Source organism: Chiroxiphia lanceolata, chromosome 17 (assembly GCF_009829145.1).
Source record: "Chiroxiphia lanceolata isolate bChiLan1 chromosome 17, bChiLan1.pri, whole genome shotgun sequence".
Taxonomy (NCBI): Eukaryota; Metazoa; Chordata; class Aves; order Passeriformes; family Pipridae; genus Chiroxiphia; species Chiroxiphia lanceolata.
In genome coordinates, this window is record NC_045653.1 from 12,518,762 (window position 1) to 12,542,977 (window position 24,216).

The following is a 24,216-nucleotide window of genomic DNA, read 5'->3' on the forward strand; positions in this document are numbered from 1 at the left end:
AGGACAACCAACAGGGAGGCAGACACATTTAATATCAAAAGCAGATGGCTCTTAGGCTGGTGTGTTCATGACATGACCCAAAACAACTGGCAATACATTAGCAGTGAGGTGACACAATGCATTACAATCCTACAGCAGTAGGGCACAGGATATCAGACACAAAACCACAGAGACTACTGCAGCAGACCCTCCCCATAAGCACCAAAATTACGGAATCCTAACAATTAGGAATTATGAAAACAAATGTGATTCTGTGCTTACTGTATCAGGCAATTTCACTGTTTCTTCGCGGTAGTTATTTTTTTCCTCTCTCAAATCAAACATGCTGGAGTTGGTATAACGAGGCACCATCTTGCATTGTCAAGATTGAACACAAGCAAAGAGAAATGAGTTATAATAATGTGATTTGGGTATTCTGCTCTCAGTGATAGCCCTGCTAACCTGATACACACACACACCTAACGAGGGCACCGCCGGCAGCAGGAGCCATCACCCCCCTCTGCCCGGCCCAATTAGGGCAGCGCGCTTCTCGAACCGCAGCCCTCACAGGAACAGCAGAGCTTCTGCCAGCCCAATTTTCACTCATTAACTCCAGGCTGCACAACACACAGCCCCCCTGCCTGCTGCACAGCTCCCGCGGACGATGAGACGTATTCCAGCTCATTAGACCCACTTCCTTATTCTCTCAGACGTGCTGATCAATCCTGCCCACGTCCCAGGGGCAGAACAGGAGATGTGGTTTTCTGCATGTCCTAAATAACCACTCTGTGATGGATCTCTCTCAAGTGCCCAGGCTGACAAACCAGCTCCCAAGTCTCCTATTTGTGCATTTGCTCAGACACACAAGCAGCAACAGGAAAAGTATTTTCATCTGTCTCTTCTCAGTGAGGTTCAGTGGGGCTGGTGGAGAGGTGAGTTCTGCAGGAGAGAGCCTGGACCTTCTGCTGGACAAGCTGCAGGCGAGTCACCACCGTGTCACCTCAGCAGCATCACCTCAGCCATGTGGCACTGCAGTGACGAAGGCTAATCACAGACTGCACTGCAGCAGCAAGAGCCAAACCAGCAGGTCAACAGAAGGAATTCTTGCCTGCTCCTTGGCACTCAAGGGGCAATTTGCAGAATATTTTGTTCAGTTTTGGGCTTTCCCAATAACAGAGAGACCTTGATACACTGGACTTGGGAGAGAGGACCACCAAGGTGGTCAGAGGGGCCCAGTACACAATGGATGGGGACAGATTGAGGGACCAGGGTTTGACTGACTCATGGAAGAGAAGGCTCAGGGAAGAAGCAGCTGAAGATTTCTGCTGCCTCCTGGGTGCTACAAAGACAGCAGTACCAGGTTCCTCTGTCAATGCACAGCAAAGAATTTCAGCAGCAGGGTTTATCTTGCAGGGTATTCCTGTCTGGGGAGCTTCTGTTGAGGCTTGCAGGGAGAGTATCAGCTGCCCTATAAAATTTAGGAGACAGAAAAGCAAAGCCTCGCTTGAAGCTTTCCCGTCTTCCATTAATAAAATCTTGTTGGTGATCATCTTTCATTCACATGTTTTGTGCAAAACTGCATGAATCATTCAGCAGATTATTTGCTCCCCCTGGACATTGCTTTTGTCTCCTTGCATTAGTCCCTCAAGACACCACATTTAAATGGCATCTGAAGAGCCATTTGTTTAGCTCTCTCCTTGAAGAGCTCCTTTCAAAAATATTTTCCCACTTGTTTCAACAAAACATCATTAGAAAACTTGAGTTGTATCCATTCGGTTTTATATCTAGATGCTTCACTTTAATAGTGCTTCTACTCTCTACATAAGCAGCAGAAGCACAATTAGAGCCTCTGACCTGCTTCCAATGCATCTCCAAACACTTCAGCAATTTTATAACAAGAAATACACTTTTCCCAAAATTGCAATTCTCAGGCCAAATTCCTACCCATAAACTCACTGACAGGAAAGTTGCAAACCAAATAAAAACAAGTTCACAGTGGAAACCCTGACAAGTCTTTGACAGCAGCAGTGACCCCGGGACACAGCTTTTCATGGCTGACAGGACAAAGCAAGCTGTACTCCTGTGCACTTCAGCAGGAAAACAGCTCTGCTATCCCAGTCAATATTCCCACAGTTCATTTTTTCCACGTGACTGAGAAATTCAGTATTTCAGTATAGCAGTGCATAGTACACAAAAAAGTCTGTGGTGTCTGGTAAAAAACAAGCAATGAAACTACAGTAGCCATGAAACTGGTTTTGCATGGGAGGAGTTTCCCCCAGTAAAACATCAATTGCTAACAATTACTGGAGAGCCATTTCCTTGCAGATCTTGGATAAGGGAAGCTGTGGGGTTTGCTGCTTTACAGGGACCAACACTCACCACATCAAGGTTCCAAAAAATGCACGTCAAAACATCCAAACACATAAGCAGCGCTCTCTAATATAAACTGGCAAGCGATAAAATATTTATGTTTTGGTTTTAGCTTCTGATCACTGCACCCACTTAGAAAGAGTGAATTATGAATTCTCAACAGATAGTGCTGTAAGGAAAAATGCTAAAAAAGAAAAACAAGATCTGTGCATCAGACCACAACATTCAGCACTAACAGGCCTTTTCACATAGTGTATTCCAAAACACCTCAGGAAAGCTGGTGTTATCTTCTGCTTTACACATAAAGAAGTAAAGAATAAATTACTTTCCTAAGGTCATGGATCAATAAAAAGGGAAAAAGAAAAGCCTGATGGAGACCCAAGTCGACATCCAATGCCCTTTCAACAGGCCTTCACTGCTCCCTCCAGTCACTAATGTCTGTCAGGACATAGACACGTGATCTCCCAAGTCATGCTACAATTTTTCAGCTTAATCTGCTGTAGAATATTTTACCAGCAATGCGGGCTGAGCTCTGCACAGTGGTGAGCCAGGCATAGTTCTAGTTATCAGCTGACAGTTAAGGATTGAGGCACCAGGATACTCAAAAAATGACACTGTTTTTGATTAAAACTACCAATATCTTCAACAGTACAGACAGGAAACTGTCTCTGAGGTGTCCTCAGATCTTTAGAGGTACAAGAACCAGGTGCACACAGGGATCAGGTTCAGTGACACCAGAACTCACTGATCATGGAAATGTCTCTGGGTATGTACTTAACTAGAGGGGCCACCTGCAGCCTCGAGCTCTGTGCACACCAAACTAAAGCTATGGGCCTGTGAAGAGTCTATTACATTTACAAACTGAGGTGTAGCATGTGGTGAGCTAGTCCATGACAAACAGCTGCCAGTCTGACAGCTCTGCTCTCATCAGAAAGGGCTAAATGGGTTTCATTTTCACTGGGGCTACTCCAGACAAGGTTTGCACAGTCTGAGGTTATCGCTGCTAAGCCCAGGCCTTCACTTCTCCTCTGCTGCTCATCTGTTCACACTCTCACACAGCCACTCAAAACTAGATGAAAGTGTCATAAAACAAGAAAGGAGAATAACAACACTGAAAAAATTCCAAATCAATATTACTTGAACAAAGAAGACTTTCACTAGGAAAAAAAACCCCAACACCTAAATTCAGTGTGGTGGGAAGAAGAAAAAAACACCTACAGGAGCCTGGGAAAGTGGATATGAGAGATTACAGAAAAGTCTGTGGAAAGCCTCTCCCATGAGAGCTGCCTTAAGAGCTGAAGGATATCTGTGTTGTCGTGTCCCAGCAGCCCGAGCAGAGACTGCACAGCGTTCAGCTCCACCAGCAGGTGATACAGGCCGGGCATCGTCGCGATCACGTGCATTTCCTGAATGATGTCATTTAAATCCAGTTCCGACTCCATGAACCTGAGGCAAGACAAAAATGGTCAGTAGAAAGGCAAGAAGAGACCACTACCCTCCAGGAGACACCAGGCAGGACTTGCCACCCCAGGTGCACATGGCCCTGGCATATCTGATCCTCCCTGTCCTACACCAGCCCCTTGAAGTTTAATCCTACAGCAGGATAAGCCTTTCTACTGTATAATTTACATAGAGTAAATAAGCAGATTTGTTCCAATTCTGTAAATCAGTTGTAGAATTTTAATAAAAAATTAAAATCGAGATGCTGTAGCTACACATGGAAAACCCTTGCATATAAAATAGATTCTGCAGAGCACTGCACCTTCCCTAGCTACCACACATTAGTATGTGGGTTGGATGAGTCTGAAGTCCATAAAAACAATTTGGGTAAGGGGAAAGAACAGCAAACTGGACAAAATAAAATGGCACTCAAGTGTAGGAAGAAATCCCTCTAACCTGAATAACAGAACACCCTGAAGGGAGGAATAGGCTCGCTAGGACACACACACATCTGGTTCTCCATGCCCATCCGACCATTCTGCTCCTCACAGCACTCTGTGTAACATGAAATGATTTCCTCCCCACATAGACCTCTGGCTCATATGCAAGCACAACACCTTCACACCAAACAATGGGATGAAACCTTTAATTATTGCCAGTCATCCTCTTCGTGCTGGTGGTCATATACACACACTAGAGTCTCAATAATGCCATTTTTAATTAACAATGTCAATTTAGGAGAACTACATGACAATACCTGCTGTTACATAAGGCTTATGTAACTGCAAATGTCTGTATATTCCAGAAATTGATGTAGGGCTGAAACCTAGAGTCAAAGGAAAAAAGCTGAGCATAATCTTACTTCTCTGGATTGTCAGGAAACTTGATCCGCAACTCCTGGTTTTTGTAAGATCTCTTCTCAAAGGTGAGAATCATCTTCTTCACTGAACTTTCATCCAAAGGTTCCTCCTGACCAAATTGGAAAAAGCAGAAAAGTGAACTTTGGATGGCTGGAGCAATTTACAGGGACGTGGTGGGATTGTAGCCGGGCCCAGAGCCCTCGGAACAAGTGGCCACCCCTGGGAGTCTCATTGCAGGGAGCTGCCAAACACGTCAAACACCATCACTACCCACTGACTTACTCCAGCTCTGACCTCGAGCTGCTCTTTTACACCTGTTATCACCTGGCACTACCAGAACACATCGAGGTTTTTTGTTTCTGAACAAAAAACAGAACAAACTTGAGGTCGCAGCCTGCACCCACAGAGAGTTTCTCTGCAGGAGTCCCTCGTGCTATTGCTTTTTCTAAGTCTACATTTAACTGCCCTGAGTTTATGTTCTTTCACATCTTCCTCACTTGGATAAGCTTTCACTGCTATTTTAAAGCCTTTTTCTAAAGAAAAAAAAAAGAAATCAATCAATATTTTACTCTAGTACTTTCTCTTTATTTTGTAAACGTTCCTAAGGTGTTTCTCAGTTGCCACTGGATATTTACTGTACAGCAGTAATGTAATCTCAGTTGCCTCCCTGACATCTACAAACATCATTCCTCCATTTTCCTTGTTTTATGATTTTAATGCACTTCTTTTATTAAAAAATTGATGATATAGATTTTCTTGTGTAACCTCTTCCCTCTCTTTTGTTTGACTGTGTTACAACCACTATTTAAGAGAAGTTCTCAAAACAAAAGCCAAACCAGACCCCCTCATATCTTAAACCAGGTTTTGTGTCCACCTCCTGCTCAGGATTAAATCAAGAATTGCTCCTGGCTTTGAAGATTCTTTGGTCAGTGACTCTAAGCAGCAACCTGCTCTGAGAGAGAAAACCTCCATTTCTTCCCCAAACCCCATTACAATAACAACTCCAGTCCAAGCCTTCTGCTATTATTGGATTTCCTTCATTCCTTTGCCCAACCTGTCTCATTGCCATCCCACTCATGTCACCACCTCCTTCAGGTAATCAATACTACAGTGCCCAAAGCACATTCTTCCTGCAATGGGATTTCAACCCACACATGCTGACACTGCTTCCCTCTATTCCCTTTGATTTTTTGCTTCCTCTAACATGTATCACTACAATATCTCCATTAGGATCAGCTTTGTATCTTGCATTTCATTTGCATTCAGTCTTGCAGTGTCCTACAGATTAGCTTCTTCCCATCAAATTTACTGGGACAAAGCACATTTTAATGGCACTTATATTAACTGCAGTTCAAGGTAATAAACGAGAGATTTGAGCTCCAAAGAAACCTCAGACTTCCAGTCTTTTAAAATGTCTGGCTGGGAGGACTCCACTTGACAAAGACAAGGGACTGGAACGCTGCAGGAATCCACAAGACTCCAGCCAGTCAGGAGGACTCTTGGTTCTGTCCATCCATCCTCCCCGGAGCTCAGACACTACAGAAATGCTGCACTGTCTTTCCCTGCTATCAGCAACAACTGTCGTGGCAATAGCTCAACATCAAAAAAACGAGGGGGATTCTCAGAGATGGATGCTGGCAATGCTGTATACAGAGGACAATGATATCTTACAAAGCTACATGATTCTGCAGTGGTGAATATCACTTGTTTTTTTATCAAACAGGACACGGGCAGCAGGAAGCAAATATCTCCTAGATTTATACCAATCCATGTGTCACATTTATAAAGTGATCTTTTCCTTGGCCCTTGGCAGAAAGGCCAATGCAGCATTGGATTTCTGTCTCTGAGGCTTGAAATCATTTACCCTTGACAGCTGCTACCCCCCTCCTCTGACCCAAGACCTTTCTTGTACAGAAGAATGTTTGTTTATTTGCTGCTGCTGCACAGCTACAAAGAGGGGGAGAAACTGCATGGCTGGGGGTACTGATGAGAACAATAGTCAGGAAACTGGTTAGAACACAGAAACTATTTCCTAAAAATATATTTTAGAAGGTGATTTGGGTATTCCCAGACTAAAACAGAGATGAGGTTTGAAAGCCCCCTCCCTTTTGCCCCCATTTTAAACCTTCAGCTGATATATTTGAGAAATTTGAAATTAATTAATACACTGCAGGGCAGGAAAGCAAAACCACTACCTTAAGCTGTGTGAGGCACAGGAAAATCAAATTAGTCTCACAATCTACATGGTAAGCAATGGAAATCACAGAGAAGTGGTTTAGTGTTTAGTTTTTCTCTCATGGTTTAGAGTTTGGTTATTCTCACTGCCTCTCCTTTCCCACAGGACTTACTTCCTCGTCTTCCTCTTCTCCATCCCTCTCAATTATCTGAAGGAGTTTCTTCTTCTCATCATCAGTTTCTTCCAGTGCAGCAGACTCCTCTTCCCTGTGACGACTGTGCTCTCGAGCACTGGCTTGTTTCCGACGTGCTTTGATTTCCTCTTCCTCTTCGTCGCGAGGTCTTTTGGTCCCTCTGTTGGGCTGAAGTCAGAGAAATGAATGAACATGAGTCTTTTGTGACCCCTTGCAAACCAGAATACCAATATCACAAGCCATACTGAGGAAATTCTTACAAGTTGTTTAAAATATTTGCTTACACGACACTTAACAACTCTGAAAACTGGAAAGGAGATTAATTTAGTGAAGTGGAACATCACACGAGCAGATGAATGTCTCTGCCAAGGGCTGTGTCAACATCCTACCTTGTTTGATCTATGAACACGATTCACAGGAAAACATCTTCATAGGCAGCAAGGACAAGGAGTGCACGGACAAGGAGTGGCCGAACGGCCCCGCTCAGTGGGGTCATCAAGATCCCCAAATCTGCTGACTCAGCTGAGACAACCCCACATTTCACAGCCAGCAGACCAACACGCTCAGCAGACAGCAGGGGAAGATAATTTTTCACCCGTGACATGTATGAGGTTATACTGAACTCCTGTGTGCATCCCATTTCACCCCCATCCTTCTGCCTGAAGTTTGCTGCCAGTGAAAGCAGAATCAGCCCAATTCAGTACAGGCAGGACAGGAGCATTGCTGCTGGCTGCAGTTCTGCAGGGGCTTGGCACCAGATTGAACAGTGCCCAAACTGCCTTGGTTTGCTTGGAACAACCTATTATTTTATTCCACTATTTTTATGTGACTGACAAAATTAAAGGTAATTTGCCAGGGAGAAGAAAAAGTCCATTAACTCTAATCCCATGCTCTAATTTAGGCAGAAAGGAATGAAAGCATTTGCAGTAGAAGGTAAAACTCTCCCCTCAAAAACTACAAGTACATTAAGTTTGGTCTCCCATTTATTTTTTTTTTTGAAGGACAACCAAGCTGGAACAGGGGTATTCCATGCTCTATGACTACAGCAAAACAAAGCTTAATTTTTGACTATTTAAAAGGAGGGTGTGTATTAAGAACAATGAAAACAGTAAGAAAAATATTTTTACTTCCCATCACTGCTCAAGTTGCCTGGTAGATGATTTTGCAATTCCATCAGGTCTAACATGCATCCAGCCTAATTCATAAACCACCACCTGTCAGGCAGCCCCTGCTCTTCTGCTTTGTGGGACCCTTTGTCTAAAATGGCAAGTCACACCAGGCTTCCACCAACACAGGCCCTGCTTTTAACTGGGATCCTACTTGGGTTTGATCCAAGGAAAGATGCACAGGGAATAGGTGACAGTGCCATTGTCCTGCCAGGTCCAGCACAAGTGTGGGCATCAAGATGGGAATTTCCAGTGCCCTGGCAGGTTGGGAACTTTTGGGCTGCTGAGGGCAACAACCCTTCCAGGTTCCTAAGGGAATCCTGCTGTGGTTCCAGCAGCACAGCCCAGGGAGCATTCATCCAGGGATTTACTGCAATACAAAGGACAAGCGGGCAAAGAAAGCTCTGCTCCCAAGAAAACACTCCTTCAGATGTTAAAAAAAAAAAAAATACAAATACCCCCTGAAAGCCCTTGAGGAGTTAATTATAATTAAGAAGCAAATGGACAGCAGCCTAGCCAAGATCACCTTGTTTTCAGGGTTACCACGTTGTCATCACCTTAAGGAAGATGCAGAATCAAGTTTCCCAGACAACAGATTAGCACAAATCAAAGCTGTAGCTGCTTGCTCCCAGGCAGACCTGTTCGAGCCCTGTTATCTGTCTCCTTTCTCCCTATATCTTCTCTGCCATTTCCATTAGAGATGGTACATTCCTGACTTAAAACTCTTCTAAAGTGCCTCCATGCACTTTTAAAGCAGTTACTCAGCTCATAATTCAATAGCCATGATGTGAAAGCATACCCGGAGATTCTTTGAAATGAAAAATTTATTTGCTTGGAGGGTTTTGTGGATTGGGGTTTTTTTTTTAAAGCATATTCCTATTACTTATCTTCTAGGTACATTAAAATATAATTTCACGTGGATCCATTTGGAAACAAATGTGCCATTGACAACAACCAATAATTCAAACGCGTCCGAGCAACCAGCAACCCAATAAAGAAAAGAACAACGAGAAAGGTGCTCTTCTAAATGATATAATCTAAGGAACAAACTTCAGAAATCCATATGCCTTCCTCAGTGCCCTTGATGGCCCACTGATCCCTCTCTTTCTTATGTCCTTCCACTCACTCCTCAATAATTCCCAACTCATCGTAAACCACCTTCGACAGATTAATGTCACAAACACGGATTCAGCAATTAGTGACATTAAGTCCTGAAATTTACAGCAAAATTCCAACACGATTTGCCTTGGATGTTCCCAGTCCGGGGAGTTGGAATCTCATTCCTCACTCTGATTTCTAAACATCAAAAAGGACCAAAGCCCCGGTGAGCCTGAGGTGTCGCGAGAGGCCGAGGGAGCTGGGGGTCTGTGAGACACAAAGTCGTGCCACGGGAAGGGACAAAACCCCAATTAAAACTCCATCACGAAATCCAGAGTACGTAACCCTCAGTATCAGAATTTACACCCTACTTCCACCTCAATTATTGCACCCCTTTTTCTGTATTTATGCATTGCTGGGGGAGGCGTCTCCAACGCACAACAGAGTCATTATGATCAATCACCGTGTGCGATCATTAGCGCTGCCAGCAGCCTGGCAATAGGCAGTAATTGAATTCCGGGCAAACGCTATTAAGCAGCATTAAGGCTTTGCCTCTCCTTATTGATGTTATGCAAAACCTCACTAAGAATATTCCCCTTCCCAACCAGCGCCATTAAAGCCGCGAAACCGGGGCCGAGCGGAACACCTGGGTCCTGCTCATTCCACCAGAGATGCACAGTCATGAACAACTGATTTAAGGCAGGCATTAGTTCCTGTTCATCGATTGTCATCTCGGGTTTGCATTTGTGTTTTCCAGCCAGCGAGAATTAAGCCCCTGCGTTGCTGCACCGAGCCTGGTGCATTTCGCTCAGCAAACACATATATTTGTGTCTAAACACATTTGTTTAACCAATTCCACAGCTTCACACATATCTACACGAGTTTTTTTTTGCCTTTCTGGTAGAAAAGAGAAAGTTAATCATTTGATAAACAAAATGTGGGGGTTTGTACTCAGTTGTGCTAAGGTGAACCTGGCAAGAAGATGGAATTCATTAAAAAATGCACAAGAAAAGCATTTTTAAATTGTTTTGTTAGCTAAGCTTAATTCTGTTCCTGTTGAATGCAGGGCATTCACAGTGATTTATTCAGAAGCCATTTTCATTTAAATCTAACACTGATATCACCACACAAAAACCAATGAATACAAAAGGGTTTAAAAAAAGCTGCCGTTTATAAAATATGATAAAGTAAACAAAAACTGGTGACCAGGAAAGGGAGAATTATCTTTCCCTTTCTCTTCTAGCCCCCACTGTAGTGGTTCTGTCTGTTACTTGACATACCCTGAGCTGTCACTGCCTGGGGCTGAGCCTTTGGGCACAGACTTTCTCCAGAAACACACCTGACACGGGTCCTGGTCTGTGCACAGCCAGGTAAGGCAGAGCCTCGAGGGACAGGAAAACAACGTCCTAAATCAAAGCACAAGATCTGCCAGGGCCCCTGGGCTCCCTCCAAGCAGTGCCTGCACATTAATATCAGGTTAAGTACCCCACAGAACCTGAACACACATTGTTCAGGCCCCTGATTGCTTCAGCCTCGGCCAAACATCAGGAAAGGTTTAGAGAAGTCTCGGTAGTTTCATATTACTCAGGAGATACTCAGAAGTTTCATATTACTAAGGTATCTGTTTCGTAAGTAACCTCGTTACTGTGAAGCTCAGAAATTATTTGTTAATGAAATCTGAAATAAATCTTCATAAATGATGCAGCTTCTTCTGTGCCCACGTCCCAGCCCGCTCTGAAAGTGACGCACCAGCTGTCAGTCTGGAATCCTAAAAACAAGCCCAAATCTCCAGAGGCATCTTCAATAACTTCCTAATTTTGTTTCCAATGTTTGTGATAAACCGGGCTACCATCAATCTCAATTTCCCTTGTTTTCCCTTCCTGAAGCACAACAGTTCTCAGTGGTGCAGGATCTGAGCGCTAAAAAGTGGAAGAACTGGTACCAGGAAAAATCCAGAAATCTCAGGGAGACCCGAGAGCTCCAAAATCACACAAATGGAGGCAAATGCAATGACAGGTGTACACTGTACCCACGTGGATATAGGCTATTAATTTCAGAGAACCCCTGTGTCCTCCAGCCTCACTCATGAGGCTGCAAACCACCCAAGGAGCCCACTAGGAAGGCACAGGACAGGGATCTTCCCCGACACATGTTTACAACACTCCACTTTGGTGGCCAAAGACAACACATCAGGAAGTAAACTGAAGATTCACTTGTAACCCTGTGAGAGCACCAAGACAAGTCTGGCAGCGTGGGGCTGTACTCCCAGGAGCAGAGCTGAGCTGGTGTCAGCTCCTTGTTTTAACCTGCCAGCAGGAGAGGAGTCACTGAGGTCATAACGCTGTAAGTAGTCAGTGACCTGCTCAGCTGAGCTGCTCCTGCCATCAAATGCATCCATTACACTGCAAACTGACAGTAAATTATCTGTACCAGCAGCAGAAATGATGATGTGCCTCCATGGATACACAGAGATCCACACACTGCACTCAACCCACTCAGACAGCAGGGAGATGACCCAGCCCAGCGAAGTCAGACCTCACCCCATTAGTTACTGCTTCTCCTGCTATTTGATTTGACTAATATTCCATTTTAAAAAAATTAGCAATTTGTAATGATCACTCACAGTGATGAAATCTGCCTTTAATGAGAACTCAAATAATATCCCTTATTCCCTCCCAAGACAACCAAAAGAGGACTCTGAATAGCCCCAGAGTTGGTTTTGTCCCCTTAATTACCCTCCAGAATCGGAGACCTAACACCGAGGATCTGGGAAAACAGCAGCAATATTTAATCATCACTTTAGACCATCTGCAACTGTTTTGCTGCAACACGTAAAGTTTATGCGTTCCTGAGCCTTGTATAAACTGCCAGGTGCTGTTTAATTGTATTTTTTGTTGCAAGAGGTTCCTTTTCCCATTCTGGCAGGCACTTGGTGCTGAATTGGTGGCACAGTGCCTGCAGTCTTCCACGCCAAGTTTGGCACCGAGGGAGAACATCTTCTTGCTGAAGCAAGGGCACAGATTACACATTTAGAGGAGAAAATTCAAAACAGCGTAAGAGAAAAGCAATTATTTTGGGTTGTGCTAAGGGAGGCTGAGAAGCCCAATTCATTTGCAGCAAGAGATTAAAATCAAGAGAGCTGAGGAGCCCACACCACCCCCCCCCCCGAACAGCTGGTGCTACCCCTGCAGTGAGGACAAACAAGGAGACCTTGAGCCAGCCCACACCTCAGCCCAGAGCAGGGAAGCTCCCAGATCCAGGGCTGGAGTGGGCCAGGAGCTGTGGGAGAGCTGCCAAGCCACCCTCCTCTGGCCACCATCCCCTGGCCACCCTCCCCTGGCTACCATCCCCTGGCCACCCTCCCCTGGCCACCCTCCCCAAAGGCAGACATCTGACCCGCAGGATGGGACACAGCAAAATCTGCTGTTTCCAACTATTTTTTCCCTATCTTTCAGCCAGAAATGTCCTCACAGGAGGGGACGTCATTTTCTCAGAGCCAGAGCTAATTTACCTGCCTCCTGCTCCCCCACTCCTTTCACCTGTGCTCACCATTTTACCCAGTCCTGGAGGTCTGAATTCAGCCAAATCAAACGCTCCGTCTCACCTGCTGACACAAGAACCACCTGCCTCCAGGTGAGAGCCCAGAAGAGCCCAGAGCCAGGGCAAACCCTTCAGGAACCATTTCAGCAGCTGCTTGAAAGCTGTGGAATATTTTTCCCCACGGCTAAGAATGATTTCAGCAGCAAAGAATGAAACTAAAACTTGGATACCCGGCAGCCAAGTAGCATTTCTTTACCTCCACAGAACACAGCCCCTGCTCTCACAATCACCCCCTTGCCATGTTGAAAGCTCATCCAAGGGGAAGCTGTGCAACATCCAAGTGAGCAAAGCAAAGTGGAGGGACACTCCCCTCCAGAGTGGGAGTCATATATTATATTATCATGTACTTTCCAGATGAAGACCACCTACATTAAAGTGCACATTTGCTTAGCTAAACCATGTGTTCTATGGTATCTTCTTACAACAACAATGATTTCATCAAGTATTTCCTCCGGTAGTATGATTTCCTACATTTATGTCACGTTCTCTCACATATATAAAAAATAACCCATCATACATAAATTGAGAAATAACTCAGAGAAGTCTTTAAAAAATAGAGGTGTCTGATTTGCATTTGCACTCACACATTTGCAGACTTTCACCTTCTCAGAGCGAGAGAAAAACCAAACATGCAAAACTCCAAACCAGAACCTGGTTAAAAAGAATTTCAAACTTCAGGTTTACCTCCCTGTGCCTGAACCCGCATCCCAGGCATTGCTACCCTTCAGAGAAGGCCAAAGAACTAAAGGAATGTGAGGAATGATAATTCTAATTCAATATTGAGAAATCACATTAAAAAAAAAAATAAGAGAAATACAGAAATGGAGCAGATCTCAGACCAGCAGGAGAAGGATGCTCCAGACAGAGCAACCCACAGAAATGTCCTGGAGATTATCAACGAGGAATCTAGAGGAGCTCCAGAGCACTTTGAGACCACTGGGAAAAAGGATGAGGAACTTCTCAAACCCAACTGCAACCAGGATGGCTGGGAGCGAGGAACTCCATAGAGGAATCCCGTGCTCCCAGCTCAGAGGTAGAGCTGCCCACGGAACTCCCACACTCAGGAGGCAGATCCAGGGGTGTTTTCCCTCACCCAGCAAACCCCACGGCTGCAGTTGGGCTGAGAACTCAAGCACAACCAACGCTATGACAGCAAAACCACCAAAATGGCATTGCAACCCACGCCCTCCTTATTGATCCACGGGGAACCCCCAGACCTTCCCCCGGGGCAATAAATCACCGCACCTGATGCGAACCAACCTGCACACAAAGAACAACCAAAGCCCACGCGGCAAGAGAAGGAAAACGTTCCGAGTAAAAGGGAACTTTTATAAGGAAAACTTTTCAAAAAAGACTTAGGTAAAACATGAAATTAAGTGGGGTTTGTCGTGACACAGGGAGAAGACGACGTGGAACGAGCTCAGGCTTCACTCCGGCGACCGGCGGGAACCCTCCAGCCCGTCCGTGTCAGAAGCGGCACCGGCAGAGCCGCGGCCCCGGGGAGCCCCCGGTAATCGGGTCCGAAGGGCGGGGAGAGCCCCCCAGAGACATGGCGACACCGTAACAGGACCCCGAGCGAGCGCACCGAGCGCGGCCGGGCAGGCCCCGCACGGCGGCGGGGCTGGAGCGGCACCGGGCCGGGGGCAGCCGCCGCAGCGAGGGCACCTCTGTGCCGGGCACCGCGACCTCCCCCGGCCGGTCCGGTCCGTCGGCCCCGCTCTCACCTGGTAGCTGAGCAGCTCCCCCACATCCATCGCTCCCGCCGGGCCCGCACCGAGAACCTGCCACCGAGCCCCAGGGGCGCGCGACACTCTGCCGTAAAGCAGCGAGAGCAGCCGGGGGTGGGCGGGGAGGAGCTGCCACACTGCCGTAAAGCGAGGCGGGCCGGCCCTGCCGCAAAACGCCAGGCGGGAGGGGTGCCACGCTGCCGTAGAGCAGCGCGGGGCTGTCGCAAAAAGGGGGGGGCAGAGGCCGGGGGGCGACACCCCGGGGGACCCTCGGGGGGCCCAGGGCACGGCCCTGCCCTGCCCTGCTCCTGAGCCACCCCAGGACATCTCGCGTGTCCCCCGGTGCCGCTTGGTGGTACCAAGGAGGAGGGTGGGATCACCCCCCGTGGTGACCCCGACCCCTGAGAGACCCTCCCTGCCCCACGGGCACAGCGGGGACCGAGGGGCCCATCCCGATACCGGCGATGCCCCCCTGCTGCAAAGTGTGGAATATGGAAAAACGTTTCTTAAGAAAGGCTGTTCTTTGAATTTTCCTAAGACAGGCTGTTCTTTCATGCTCAGTCTATTTTAGCTTTCCAGCCTAATCGACAAGAAGGGAGGTTTAATCCCTGAAACAGCGGCCAACAGGCTCCAAGTGATGTCCAGGTGTTAGGGAAAAAAACCAAATTATTTGTTGTTAGAGTTGCCTTGTAAAGGTTTAGGGCTGGGCGTGCTCCAGCTGTCTCAGAGCTAGGGGGAGGTTAGGAAAGCTTGGGGAAGAAGGATCTACCTCTGACAGTGGTCACAAAGAATGCAGAGTTTATGGGATATCTTGGCAGAGCTCCCAAGGAAGAAACTAATAAACCCAAACTCAGCAACTGTGCTGAAATCAGCCCCAGCTGGGTAAAAGGTAATCCTGGCAGGGGGAGATCATGACCACCCACTCACAGACCATGACCCAAGAAACCCCCTGACCCCAAAAGAATAGCAAGGCTGGGCATGGGGACTGATTAGCAGGAGAAGCGAGAGAATCATTAACCAACCAACAGAACACTAATTAACATGAGAACTATGTAACTTTTAGCCAATGAACACCAATTCCTTTGTTTGCTAAAATTTGTATATAGTAAAAGAAGTTTAGATAGTCGGTGTGCTTGATTTGTGTAATTCCATGGGGCAGCCAGGCTTGTGCAGCTCTGGGATAAATAATCAATGTCTCCCTCGAGTGTTTAATTATTGGCTTGTTGCACACCGGGTAAAGAACCCGATTTTTGCGGACAACATCCTGAGCCAGGCACTGTTGGGGTTGGGGCAGCTGTCCCTGCGACACCCAGCAAAGCCCCCCTGGAGCTGCCCCATGAGGAACCCAAAATCAGCGCTTTCTCGTGACACATTTTTCCATAACCTTCTAAAAAATGCTTCCCCGGGTCTGAGCCAGGCTCGGGAATGCAGGAGGCTGTTTGCCAGCGTTTATTGACAACACACTTCTATTTATACCCAGTGTCATTAACCGCTGTCACCTTGAAAACAGGCCAATAACTGAGCTCTGAGTGCAGGAGGGACGTGACGGCCCCTCTGTTTGCTGAGGTCGTGACAAACCGTCCTGTAACTCCAGACAAGATGCAGAACCCCAGGCAGAGAGAGGCATTTCTCAATTTAACAAATATGAATAATTAGGAGAGAGTGCCAAAAATCCCACTGAATTTATATCAGCTGCACTTTAAAAAAAACCAGTTTTGAGCTAAAAGAATTTTTCATAATGATCGCAGCTATTACGCAGTTATCTCAGCAGGAGAACTGGTCTGAGAACACTCAGGAAATTAAAAATATATATAATGTTTTTGAAAGAGTCCTTGTATCCCCTGTTGTTTCAAGAAAATATAGGAGATCAGTCATGGCAAAATTAACTCAACAAATCTGCATGTTAAAGATGAGATAAATAGAAGATAATTATGGGCTCATCTGGCTTTGGGGTGTTGAGTGTTCAGATAATTCCCCAGCTGTGAAACCACCAAATTCGCAGATCCTCGAGGGATACTGGCATATACTGGGAACAGGATTCAGCTACTGGAAAGTCTGACACCCTCCTCCCTCCAGCAATAACCACAACAATATTCAACCAAGAGAAAAGCCCCAACCTGAGCGTGGCCAGCAAGGCCAGCACCTCACACCTCGAGCTTCTTGTTAGACAAAGGGGCAGAAAACATTCGGTTCACCTCCCTGGCAGGACTCAAGGCCAGAGAGGGACATTCAAAAAAACAAAATCAGCAGTTTTAGGAACTCAGGGCCCACGTTGCTACCCGGGAAACCCAATTCTCACCCAGTCCTGCAGGGCAGGATTCAATAACAGGGTTTTTATCCAATAAGGGGAGCTGGAGTGCAGGGACAATATATTGAACTGAGAAGACAAACCAGGAGCAAAATTAAAGTAATAAAAAAGCTCTCAAGAGAATAAACAAAGGATGGTGGGTGCTATGTGGGACTGGCACCAGCCTTTCCCAGGTGGAACAAGCAGCAAAGTTGGGCCAGGGGCTGGAGCAAACCCTGGGACTTGCCTTGGTCAGGAAAGCGAGGAGCCCATAAATCCTGGCTCCATGTCCCCGGACACCCAGCTTCCACAGGGTCTGTGGGTTCATCCCCGGTGCTGCCCATGTTCCTGGACCTTTCCTGACCCTTCTCCCTGGGGATGGGCACAGAGGAGCTGCCAGCGATGGGGGGAAGCCCCCAGCCACTGTGACAGTCCCAGTATGGAAACACCATTCCCTCCTCCCGGCACAGCGGGGCTGCGGGGGATGCTCAGAACCATGGCTGGGAGCGGCGGCGGGAGGAAGAGGCGAGGAGGAGAATCCTGGCTTAATTTTATTCCGAGTTCAGGTTTCAACCCAGATGCCTCGAGATCTAATTCCGAATAAATAATTGTACTGAGTAACCCAGGTCCCCCGGTGATTAACTAAACACACTGAGGCTCGCTGAAATTGAATTAGTGGTGTGCACTCAGCCGTTATTACCCTCCCCACGTCATGAATATTAATGAGGGGTTATTAAGGAATGTAAATGATGCCTCAGGGGGTTGGGAGCACAGGGGGTGCAGGGCCGTGCGGGCTGATATGACAAACCATTAGGAAAACAGTCTGATTGAAGCCACTTTTTAATTATGTCAGATCCCGCTCTTTGGCGGGTGCAGCCGCGTTTCCGGATGCTTTCGTCTTTATTAAAATGAGAAAAAGGGAACAAGGTAGAGCTGGAATGGGAAATGAGTCTTCGCAGGGGGGAAGATGCAGCAGCCTGGCACATGGGGACAACCAGGCCCTGCACCCCACGGGGTCCCCACCTGGCTCAGCTCCTGGACGGGACACCCCTGTGCTGCCAGCACGGAGAGGGGGACACCAGCACCCCCAAGGCGCAGCCTCAGACCCCCACAGCCCCCAGCTCCCCCACTGTGGCCCCTCTGCCTGCAGCCCCTTCCCTTAGTTCAGCCTCGCTGGGCAGCAGAGCGACTGCCACAGGCTCATGCATTTTAACAGGCTCTCACAGGGCTCCCCGCGCCGGAATGGGAGCTGACAGGGCCAGCTGAGTTAATCAGAGTGGATAATGGAGGGAAAGAGAGAAATCTCAACCCAAATTGCTGCAGAAATCATGAGCTGGGACTCAAAACCGTTGAATTAAACTGGGCTGAAGCTTGAAGGGGAAGGCAGTGGTTCTCCCAGCCCGCTGTCCCACCAAAGAGGGAAGAGAGAACAGCCACAGAGCCCCTGTTCTCCTGCAGGAGGGGATCCTGGAGGGATGATGGTGCCGGGACAGGCATCTCAGTCTGACCAGCACCGCAGCATCAGTGATTCATTTGTAAAACAAAGCAGGCCAGCGGCTGTTCTTCAGAGGACAACATCAGATCAGATGCTTTGTTGTGACAAGTACGTTACCAGCCCGGTCCTGGTCCTGCTGTGGCTGCCATCCTGCCCTGCCAAAGCGTGGTCCCCTTCACAGCATCTCTGCACATCCACCACAAGCACCAAACCCAGCACCCGGCTGCCAGGACAGGGCTGAGCCACAGGCAGGGGAAAAACAGGCATCTGATGGAGTCCAGGCCCATCCCTGCAGCCCGCCAACATCACCATGGTGTCACTGCAGGCAGATGGAACAGTCTGGGATGGGCACGCACACGGAGTTCGTTGGGATTCAGGTCTCTCCACCCTGATAGCTTCATAATGCCAGGCTGCTGCTTAATTGCACCCGTAAGTGTGGAATTACTGAAGGGTAAAATGCAAATGGTGTAACCTTTCCTGAGCTTACCCAGCACTGCTGTGCCAGCTCTGTGCCAAAGGGAGCTGCCTGCATCCTTTCGCTCTTCCTAATTGCTCACAGAGCTGCTGGGAGGTACCCTCGTCAGGCCCCAGGAGGGAGAGGACAGGCCCCTTGCTGGGGTCACATGCTAGTTCCCACCCTGAAAGCCTGCCACAGTTCCTGCCCAAGGTCCCTGCATGCTTGTTCCCGGGTGACAAGGCAGAGCACTGGCTGAGCCTGCAGCATGGCAGGGGCCGGAGGGGGCTGGTGCTGGCAGGAGAAACCAGCTGTGGCATTATGGTTAATGAGATTTTCATGAACCCGCGGATCATTTGGTGGGTGGGGTGGGGACTGACATGGGTAATTAAAGGTTGCTGACCTGTGAAATCAAGCTGTAAGAGGCTGGGCACGGAGCAGAGGGTGGGCAGAGGGAGAGGGTGGCTGTGGTCAGGCTCTCCCTGCTCCCCACCCATGCCAGTGCCACTCGCTGTCCCCCAAGTACAGCCAAAGCCTGAGTGCTGGAGGAGCACCTTATTTATGGCTCTGCTTCGCCGAGTTAAACTCCACAACGTGTGACAATCAAAATTAAAGATTTCTCCAGAAAGGCAGCCTGGGGGAAATCACAGCTGCGGCCGGCGGAGATTTCCCAATGGTGACTTTTAAATTAAAGGGGAAAAAAATTTCTTTAATTTGGCGGCATGCATGGGATGCAGCTCACTGGGCACGTTATTATCCAGCTCAGCAAATGCTTCTAGAATTCTCTTGTGCTCCAAATTACCAGTCTCTCTGCCAGGCTGCACATCCCCACCTGTGCTGGCATCAACTGGCACTGGGGTCCTGCGTCACAGCCAGAAGCAGGCTGTGCCCTGCTGCCCCAGAGCCGAGCCCTGGCAGGTGCCCCCTCCCCACACAGCCGGGTTTTTCTGCCCGACCCAGAGCAGTTGTTGCACGTCTCCAGCGTAAGAGCTGCCCGAGGCCTTGGGGACTGGTGTCACGGGGGCTGCAGGCAGCCCTAGCCCTGCCTGCCCTGGCACAGCTCTTCCCCTCCCTCTCCCCCCGCCCCTTCACGATGAAGCAATGAAATTATTTTTCTACTTGAGTAGTTTTCAATTTAGATTAAGAAAAATCTGCGCTCGGTTAGCGCCGCCGCAGTAAATCACGCGCGGGCGGCGCGGCCGCAGCCCCATCGCTTATCGCCTGCAAACCTTTTTTCACATTGACAGGCCCCGAGTGTGACATTGAGCGGGGCAGCAGCAGCCTGGCGGGGACACCACACAGGGAGGGGGACCCGTGCCTGGAAGCACCCTTAGGGCATTGCAGGCAGCGCCCAGGGCAGGTGGGCATCCTGGGAAGGATCAGGCTCGCTGCCATGCCACCCAATCCCTGCCAGTCCCAGCATGGCTTGACAACCACACCAAGTGCCTGCTGCCAGGCACTCCAGCTTTGTGAATGCTGGAGCACCTCTTGATGCTCCAGCATTCACAAAGCTCTTGTTCCTGCCTGTCACCACTGGTGACATGGTGGCACCCAACACAGCTGGGTGGTGCCCATTGCCACCTGCCCTGCGGTCACGCCGGGAGCGGATCTCCATCCTCACACTCATCTTGGCACTGCCACCTTCCTTGTGCCAGCACCATCAAAAGGAGCATTTGACAGAAAACAAACCTTTTTTTTTTTTTCCCCTCTGGTTCTTGCAGCTCGTTTATCGCTGGCGCGGGGCAGGCGGAGCTGTCAGCGCCTGAACCTCACTCATCCGTTTAACCTTGGGGGAAGAAACACATTTGTGCCGGATAACGTGCATCAGATGGTGGCACCAGGAGCGCCTGTAGCTGCTGTGCCTGATGGATGGGCTACAGGGGCCTCGCCTGACCTGTGCTTGTATGTTATCTGCATTGCTGCGGGAGGCTTTTCATCACGCCGACAGCTCCAGCGGCACCAGCCTGGCAGGAGAGTCTCATCTCACCAGGAATGGCTGTGGGCACCGCAGCCAGAGGGGTCCGGCCCCGTGGCTGTGCTGGCACCGTGGCACCAGAGGCAGCAAGGAGGAGGAGACACCCAGGGAGGGGTGTCAGGTTGTGCCAGTACCTGGCTGCAGTGAGGCTGAAAGGACAGAGAGAGCAGAGCTGGTGCCAACCATGCCGAGGGGACAGAGGATGCCCACACTGCTGGCAGTGCCAACCAGACTGGCTGAAGGAAGAGGACAAGCTGCTGTACTTGTCCTTTGGGTGACATTTTGCCAACGAGGGGTCCTGTGACAGTGACGGAGAGGGCACGGCGCTGGGCAGCCCAGAGCCCCGGTGACGGATGAGCGCTGCCAAGTGCCGACACAAAAGCCATTTGGTGTAGGGAAATGATAGATGCTAACACTAATTTTAAGCACAGGCAGCCGAATTCCTCCAGACAGTCTCGGCACTCAGGATTTAGGGCACAGCTGCTGGGTTCAGATAAGGTGTGAAATCAGCCCAGTGTGCAGGGTGTTACTTGGTAATGAACGGCCGGTGATGGATGGGGGTGGCTCAGCGCTATAACCTCCACATTTGGAGCCTTTCAAATCTCTTGCCATCAATCCCAGAACCTGCCAGGCACCAGGAGGAGGAGCTGGGAGCTGTCAGTGGGTGCATGTTGTGCCAGGAGAGCACCACAGCTTGGGCTCCACCCGCACCACCAGCCCCATCACAGGCTGGCAGGAGCACCGTAGGGGTCTGGGGGCAGATCCTGCCCGAGCTGGGGCAGTTACAGGTGGTTTCTCTGGTGCCACCAGCAGTGTAACCCCACACATCACCTCTCCTCCCTCTCACTATGGAGCATCACTGGCTGCTCCCACGTGCCAGCAGCAATCTGGTGAGGAAGGGGATGGTGAGGCATCCTGCCCTCCACGGGGTGCTTACACTGCCACAGCGAGCAGGCTCAGACCCACGTGGGCAGCACAGGGATGTGGCACCAGCCCAAAATATTTATGGTGAAAGCGATGCTGGAAATGGCAAGTGCTGTGCTTGTCTGTAGCATTTAATCTTTCCTCTGACCTTATAAAAAAAATCTATTTGTGTTGAGATTTTAAATTCACTTCTTAAATCACCCACTACAGGCTTCACACTGTATTAATTCCCCCTCAAGCAAATGAGTTTGTTGTTTGTTTTTTTCCAGTACTGCCAAAGCCAGAGCACCAGAAGGATGGACACTGTGCCTCCTGCAGACGTGCCACTCCAGCCCGTGCTCCATCCCCCTGCACATCCCCATGTGCAATGTCACCCTGTGTACACACTCACCCCTCACATACAGCACCTTTGAAGGGATCCCATCTCCTCTGGCTCAGGATCCTCAGCCAGATCTGAGCAGGATCCTCAGTGCTGCCACCTCCCTGGAGAAGGAAAAGGAAGAATCAGAGGTGGGGATGAAGGCCAGAGGCTGCCAGGAGGCAGCAGTGGGCTCACCCGGGCTCATGCACATGCCGGCCTCCAGCTGCCCCCAGCACTCCTGCAGCCCCCCAGGCCCGGTCTCTCCCACCTTGTGGGTCAGGGGTTGCTCAGTGCCGGGAAACATGTGGCACTGCTGAAGCTGGAGCAGAGCTTCCAGAGGAGCTCGCCAGCACAAGGACATCAATCCAGAGGCACTGGCTGCCAGGGTGAGGCACGGGCAGCCCTAGTATTGAGCAAATCACTGGGAATGCAAACCAGGCACACCTGGGAAAATACATTAAAGAATTACTGCTGATGAGGGTCAGAGGGCGTTTCCTGCTCATGCACTGTGCCTGGGTCCCTCTCCTCCTTGGATCTAAGGGGAGGGGTTATGGGGTTTATTGCACATGAGCAGGGTGAGCAGCCAACCCACCGCTGATTTATTGCCCTGGAAACGCTTAATTTAGGCAATGTATTTAAAGGAACTAATTAGAATTTTATTAATATTTATGGGCCGTATGGAGAAGCTGATAGCTGCTATTGGAGGATATTAGCTGTTATCTTACACTGGGCAGGACCGTGGCATTTGGAGGCAACTTTAATTGTGGTGAGAGCAGCCAAGGTCTCACCAGCAGCCGGCGACAGAAGCCCGCCCATCACTGCAAGGCCAAACCGTGCTGAAATGCATAACCCTGCCCACAGGGGCTCCCTCCTCCCCGAGCAGCAAAGCATCCCTCCAGGCATCCCTCCTACAGGGATGGGAACCCCTGCTCTCCCAACCCTCTGGAGCATGGTCTCTGTGCTGGACACGACGCTCCCAGCCCTGCTGCTGCCAGTGCTCCAATCCCTCTGGCCTGGAGCAGGGGGCCCTGGCAGTCCCTGGCTCATCCATAACCAGCTCCCTGCCCGCGCCCAACCTCTCACTATAGCAAAGTTCACATCAATTTTCCTTCCCCTCATTTGTCTGTAAACCATGAAGAAAAATCACCGCCGTCTGCCCGCATCAGGCCGCCGCCGTGATGTATGGCTGTAATAAAAACCCCATTTTGGGAGGCTGCCTTGCCGCGCCGCCAGCCAGGCGCCGTGCGTGGCCGTGCCACCAGCCGGGCACCGGGCGTGACACAGAGCTGTGAGCAGCCAGCACCATCCCAGCCTGGGCCCTTGTGCTTTATCTCAGCCTCACCGTGGTGGTCACAACCCCACCAGCTCTGGGGACAGGGCATTGGGGAAGGGGTGCCACCCCCTGCCTACCCCACACGGATGTGTGTTGTGGAATGCAAGGGCAGGGACACCTTCCAGTACAACTATCAGGTTGCTCCAAGCCCCATTCAGCCTGGCCTTGAACGCTTCCAGGGATGGGGCAGCCACAGCTTCTCTGGACAGCCAGTTCCAGTTCCTCACTGCCCTCGAAGGGCAGAATTCCTTCCTAATCTCTAATCTAACCCAGCCCTATCTTAGTTTGAAGCCATTCCCTCCTTGTCCTGGCCCCCCAGGCCCTTGTCTGAAGTCCCTCTCCAGCTCTCTTGGAGCCCCTTTAGGCACTGGAAGGGGCTCTAAGGTCTCCCCGGAGCCTCCTCTTCCCCAGGCTGAACACCTCCAGCTCTCCCAGCCTGGTTCTAGAGCAGAGGTGCTCGAGCCCTCGGAGCATCTCCGTGGCCTCCTCTGGACCCGCTCCAGAAGCTCCGCATCCTTCTTACGCTGGGTCCCTGCCGGGGTCCCGGCCCGGCCAGTGCCTTATCCGGGTACGGGAACGGGGCCCTGCTGCCGGAGCCCGGCCCCTCTCCCGGCCCTGCTCCCGGTCCGCTCCGGCGGAGCAACAGCCTCCTCTGCCGGCCGCCGCCCGGGATCGGCGCCGGGGCCGGGCCGGGACCGGCCCCCGGAGCGGAGACACAGCGGGAGGGGACGGGATGCGTAGCCAGCGGCACCGGCACCGGCGGGGACGGGCTGCGGGA

General features: G+C 49.7%; 1 protein-coding gene across 2 annotated transcripts in view; it reads right to left on the reverse strand.

The window, feature by feature from the left end:
• CTNNBL1 (catenin beta like 1) overlaps positions 1 to 14,716 on the reverse strand; it is a 48,191-nt gene extending 33,475 nt beyond the window's left edge. Inside the window, exons 1-4 of one of the 2 annotated variants that reach the window (XM_032705128.1) lie at positions 14,607 to 14,636; positions 6,998 to 7,186; positions 4,652 to 4,758; positions 3,656 to 3,795 (exon numbers count right to left, since the gene is read on the reverse strand). In XM_032705128.1, coding sequence (XP_032561019.1) covers positions 3,656 to 3,795; positions 4,652 to 4,758; positions 6,998 to 7,186; positions 14,607 to 14,636 — 466 coding nt within the window. Of the gene's footprint in view, positions 1 to 3,655; positions 3,796 to 4,651; positions 4,759 to 6,997; positions 7,187 to 14,606 lie in introns of both variants that reach the window. The other variant, XM_032705127.1, reaches the window with a different exon arrangement.
• Between the last annotated feature and the right edge of the window lie 9,500 nt (positions 14,717 to 24,216).